The sequence below is a fragment of the Crocuta crocuta genome, unplaced genomic scaffold (assembly GCF_008692635.1).
Source record: "Crocuta crocuta isolate KB4526 unplaced genomic scaffold, BGI_CrCroc_1.0 scaffold68, whole genome shotgun sequence".
NCBI lineage: Eukaryota > Metazoa > Chordata > Mammalia > Carnivora > Hyaenidae > Crocuta > Crocuta crocuta.
In genome coordinates, this window is record NW_027532426.1 from 3,477,471 (window position 1) to 3,482,994 (window position 5,524).

The 5,524-nt window shown below is 60.5% G+C and overlaps 1 protein-coding gene across 1 annotated transcript in view; it reads left to right on the forward strand.

Moving 5' to 3' along the window:
• SRCIN1 (SRC kinase signaling inhibitor 1) overlaps positions 1-5,524 on the forward strand; it is a 67,138-nt gene that overhangs the window by 57,904 nt on the left and 3,710 nt on the right. The window contains 1 exon segment of the mRNA XM_077779291.1: positions 2,091-2,237. Coding sequence (XP_077635417.1) covers positions 2,091-2,237 — 147 coding nt within the window.

A 5,524-nucleotide genomic window follows, 5' to 3' on the forward strand; every position in this document is an offset into this window, starting at 1 on the left:
AGAGCAGACGATGCTCACCCAGAAGCAGTTGCTCTGGCTTTGCCGAGTACAGCAGAAGGGTTTGACTGAGCCCCTCCCCTTGTGGCTGTGAAGCCCTTGGAGAAAGTTCCAAGAGTGGAGGGTGAGGGGGCCAGGGGTCTCTGGCCTGAGATTAGGGTGACAGCCCCACCCTTCCAGTCAATTCAACAAACAGCTAATATTCGCCAAGCACTGACGATGTGCCAGGCACTGTTCTAAGCACATTCTCGCATGAGCTCACGTAATTTTCTACCACCTCCATGCTCTTGTTACCCCATTGTACAGATGGGCAGACCCACGGGACTTGCTCCCAGAGTTTAACACAGGCAGTGAGAGGCAAACCTGTATCTGTGCTTCCGGGTAAACCAGTGTCTCTGCCAGCAAGTGGGAGACTGTAGTGTGGGGTCGGAAGAGGCCCGAGTTCTAATCCCAGCTTTGCCTCTGACTTGTTAAGTAAACTCAGCCACCACCCTCCCCTGCCTCAGTTTCCCCATCTGTGAAAGGAAGAGGCTGGGCTCCCCTGTGTCTAACCTCCCCTCCAGCCCCACCATCCCAGCTCAGGGCGTTTGACTTGCAGGGATCATATTCTCCCTCATCTTTCTTCTTACTCCCCCAGGCTGCCCCAAGCCCCAGGGCTTTCTGCGTCCCCCAGATCATCTTGACGGAGTGTACCCCCAACGCTCCTTCCCCACCAGAGGCCAGACCCGAGGAACCTGGTCATAGGACAACCCCCACCCCGCGACCCCGGACCCTGGCTGGCAGTGGGAGGGGCTGGGATGGCGCCCAGGCCCTGCCACAGGTAGTGGCCAAGGCTTCCCAGCTCAGGAACAGCTTGGCGCCTGAGAAGGACGGGGCAGCTCAGCAGAGACTGGGGACAGGGAGCTGCATCACAGAGGGCGGAGCCAGGCTCCCCTGTTCCTGGGGACCAGCCCCTAACAGGACTCAGGAGCCTTCCGCTGCTGACAGCCACCCAGAGGAGACCCCCAAGGACATGGGACAGGATGCACAACCCGGCGGTGGGGTGCCCAGGGGCCAGCCCACTGCTGGCCTGGGCTGCACAGTGAGAGGCGCCACCACCCAGCGGATGGACAGCCTGGAGGAGACACTCCGGGAGCTGGAAGCCACTCTGAGCCAGATGGGCACAGCCCTCGCCATGGAGCCCCCTGGCAGCCCCCCACCCCTGCCACTGGGTCCCCAGGTGGCTGCTCTTCCCTTAGTCTCTCCCCCTGCTTCGTGCTCCAGACTCTCTGTCCTCAGCTGGAGGGAGTGGGGGGCTGCAGGGGCACCACACCAGCCCCCTCCTCCCACTGGCCTTTTCTCAGCTCCTGCCAGCGTCCTGAGAACCCGGTGCCAGAAGGGGTGTGCAGGCAGAGCCTGGGAGGCTGGGAAGCCGGCCTACCCCGGGATCAGCCCAGCCAGCCCTGGCAGGGACGGGGTCCTCTCCCCTCTGCTCTGTATCTGTAAACCAGCAAATAAAGTTCTCTCCTCCTTTTCCATCCCCGCGCTCCCCTGCCCCTCTCCTGTCTGACTCTCTTGGCCTCTGTTGTTTCTCTGTCTGCGCCTCTGAATCCCCAGAGCCCTTGTAGGCAGGGTGGTACCTGGGGTGGGTCAAAGGAGCTGGGCTTATCCATCTCTAGGGAGACTTCACCCCATTCTCCCGTTCAGGGTAAGACATAGGTCTGGGGCTGCTAATCCCACGCTGTCTGTCATAGACCCCCCTCCTCAAGTCTCAGGCATGCTGTGCCAGACCCAGGAGTGGGGGTGACGCCAGGGACTCTCACTTTAGAAGTGGCTCCCCTAGGAGGGTACCTGCTGCCCTTGGCAACTCATGGAGCCCTCCCTGGGAACCTGGCTCGGAGGCCCCTGTCCCCTCTTCTGCAGGGAGGCCTCAAACCTGGCCTCAGAGAGAGGACCTGGGTCCTGGACTGGGCTGTGGAGCCCGGGAGGCCCAAAGGTCTCCAGGTCGCAAAGGGCCCACTGAGGAGGTCCCAGCCCCAGAGATCAGGTCACCCAGCGCCTAGGATTCCAGAATGATCCTGCCTCCAACCCCTACCCTGTTTCTCTTCCTGCAGAGTGGCGGTGGCAGCGTGCCACCCATGAAGGTGGTGACTCCAGGGGCCTCTCGGCTGAAGGCAGTCCAGGGCCAGGCGGGCAGCCCCGACAAAGGCAAGCACGGCAAGCAGAGGGCGGAGTACATGAGGATCCAGGCCCAGCAGCAGGTAGGTGTGGGCGCTGTGGAGTGGGGCGTGGCCTGTCCTGGTCCCTCCCCTGCCCCCCCTCCGCAGTGCCTTGTGCTCCGGCTGTCAGCTGGGCATCTCCTGCCAGCTGCCCAGAGACCCCCCACCTGCCAGCACGACCCCACCAGTCCCTCGAGCCATCTTTTCCCTCCTCCTGTCAACCCGAGCACTCTTGGAGCTGCTTCAGAACATACATTTTCAGCCAGGCCACCCCCCTTTTAGGAGACCCTCACTGGGAGCAGAGAAGTTCTTTCCCCAGCTACTCCTGGAGGAGGGGGAGCCAGGGGAATTTGTGTCCCCCATTGGCCCGATGCCTGGGTCCCTTCCAGGGCCGGGCCTACCCGGGGATGCGGGAGCGGGCTCCCTTTCCCCTTTGTCTTCCTGCCGCTGCTGCTCGGCTCTGCTTCCCCTCCCTGCCCTCAACTCCCTGCTCTCGGGCAGGTCCGCCCCTCGCTCATCTTGGCCTCCCGCTTGGATCTCAGGCCTTCTTCCAGCTGTGGGAGAAACCAGTTTCGCATCCGCTTTTCAGTCTTGTGTTTGGGCCTTGATGGGTTTTGCCGATGTCGATGGGGAGGGGGAGAGGTGGCCCCCAGGTGGGGTGGGAACGACAGGGGTGCTGTAACCTCTTTCAGATTTAGTCGGCGGGCTTGGAGGCAGGTGTATAGAATCCACAGCCTCGCCCGTGGGTGTTGCTGTCCTGTGGCCCACTGTGTGGCCTGGGCAGAAGGTGCAGGGTGGTCCCGGGGCCTAGATCTTGAGAGAGACCTTTGGTGCATTCATTTGGTTCAGTAGTATTTCTGAGCAGCTCCCGTGGGCCAGGCCCGTTATGGGCGCCGGGGTGGGAGTGGGCGCTGTAAAGTGTCCAGATACTGTGACCTAAAGAAGGCTCTAGGCTCAGAGGCAGGAGGTTAGAGATGGCAAGTCCAGCTACCTCCTTTACAGATGAGGGGACAGCTCAGAGAAGGAAAGGGGCTTCCCAAGGGCCCACAGCAAGGTGGTATCAGAGCCACGATGGGACCCAGGAATCACAAAGCCCTTCCCACCACTTGGACCTGGGACGGCCCTGGGCACGCAAGGCCCTGCCTGCCTGCCTGCTGGTTCTCTGGAGAGACCCCTGGAGACAGGCCACCCATGACCAGCTCTTCTCACTAGCTCCCCGCTAGCCTGCCATCTTCCTCGTGGGTCCCCAGACACACCCTGCAAATCCCACCCCCAGCTCTCTGTCCCACCACTGCAGTGCACGAGGTCCCCTGTCCTGTCCAGGCCGGTCCCTCCTTCGTGTCCACAGCAGCAGCTGACGTTCACAGGGTGCTCACTGTGCCAGGCTCAGACCAGACATGAAATGGTTTCACATTCACCACACCGCTCTGAGGAACATCCTTCTGATGCCCATTTGATAGATGGGGAAACTGAGGCTTTACCCAAGGTTATGCCGCTGGCAAAAAGAGCAGGACTGGCACCCAGGCTGTGTGATACCCCTCCGCCCCCACACATATGGCCTTTGGTCTCTTCAGCGGGCGCCTTTCTGGGCTACGACTGTGCTCTGCCGTTTCTCTCCCTGACCCCCCACTGCAGGGCACCCAGCTCCTCTCTCCTGCCCCCTTGTCACCTCTGCGGCCTCTACGCCGTCTCCTCCATTCAGTCGCCAGCCCGCTCGACCTTCCCTCCAGCCACATCCCAGGGCTGGGTCTCCAGTGGCCTCCAGACTTGCTTTTCCCACCATGCCCTACTCCCCTCTGCAGCATGTGCGGTATAGACCCTGCCCCCCAACATACGTGCACGCACGCACGCACACACAGATACACACACGGGGGAGCTGTGTGGAGACCTCCATTCCTTGCTGTCGTCTCCTCCCTTGTCAGCCCTCACCCTGACCCTCCTGACTCCTTTCGGGGTGTGTCCCCGCTGCCTCTTCACTTCGCTGGGTCACACTTCCTCCTGGGCCTCTTAGCTCTTCATACCACACACACCTCTCCGGCGGCACCAGTACCCTCTGGCCCTGCCCGGAGTCTGTTCTGAGCCCAAGCCTGCCCCTCAGAAAATGTCACCCGCCGCCCCCCAAGGGTGGCATCCACCCACTCTGAGAGTCTCCTCTTTCCTTCCTCACCACCTGCTGTCCACGGTTCTCTCCCCACTGGGGCCTCGAGCCTGGCCATACTGCTCACTTTCACTTTCTAGGAGCCTTTCTTTAAAAAAGCATCTTCTCCCTAATAAAGCGATATATGTTCCTTGTGGAAATTTCTTAAAGAAGCAGGGGGAAAAGTCATCCTATGCCTCATTACCTAAAGGCATGCCTTTCTAAGGTCTCCCTGTGACTTCTGTCACCTGTAACCTATTTTCCCAGACCTGCGGGCTGGGGAGCTGTCTGTAAAATGCAAATTACTGATTATGTCATTCCCCCAACTGCCCATGTCCACTGCTCCCTGCCCGGGGAGAACATCAGAAGTCCTTCAGTCCCCCCGGTGCTTTGTGACTAGCCTGGGGTCCTCCCCCGGCACCCCAGTTCTCCTGACGCCCTCCACCCCACATCCTCGATTTGCTCCAGCCATACTGGGTCACCGTCCTCTGGGCCCAGACACTGCTCCGTATCGGCTCAGGCTGTGAACTTGGTCAAAGTCCTCTGCCTTCTGCAGGCTCTTCCCTCATCTGTACAATGGGGACAAAAACCCAGCAGGGCCTGAGGTCGCCTGATACCTGGTGTAGGAAAGACCTGCAAGAGCCCTGCAGCGCTCTGCAGAGGAGCTTCCCCATCGTCCTCCGTTGTGCTGATCGTTTGTCGTGGCCAAGTGCAGGGCACTGGCCTCTCTCCCATCACGTGGTTCTAACACGTGGGGCTCGAAGCTGCCTTTGACAATGACAAGCGGAAGGGGAATAAAAGTGCTAGGGCTATAGACACCAAACCTGGGGTGGGCCAGATTTCCAGGGGTGTGAGGATCCAAGGCCTGGGGCAGATGGGAAACCCTGGACCCCCCTTCTGCTGCTGGGGATTGGGAAATCTTTAAATACCTGGTATAAACCNCCGAATTGGTTACTGGTGAGGAGAACAGGATTGCTGTGGACGCATAGCTTTCTCAGGACCCAACCCACCTGGGCTGAGGGACAGGCCCAGGTCTCCTAATAGCCAGCAGGGCCACGCAAGATGATCTGTGCCTGTGACACAGCACGGAGGGACAGGTCGGCATGCTCAGGGCGTGGAGCGGGTGCTAGACTCTGTCCCACAGGAGGAGGAGGGCTGCAGGGCTCAGCTGTGGGGCCCAGCTAACGGCTCC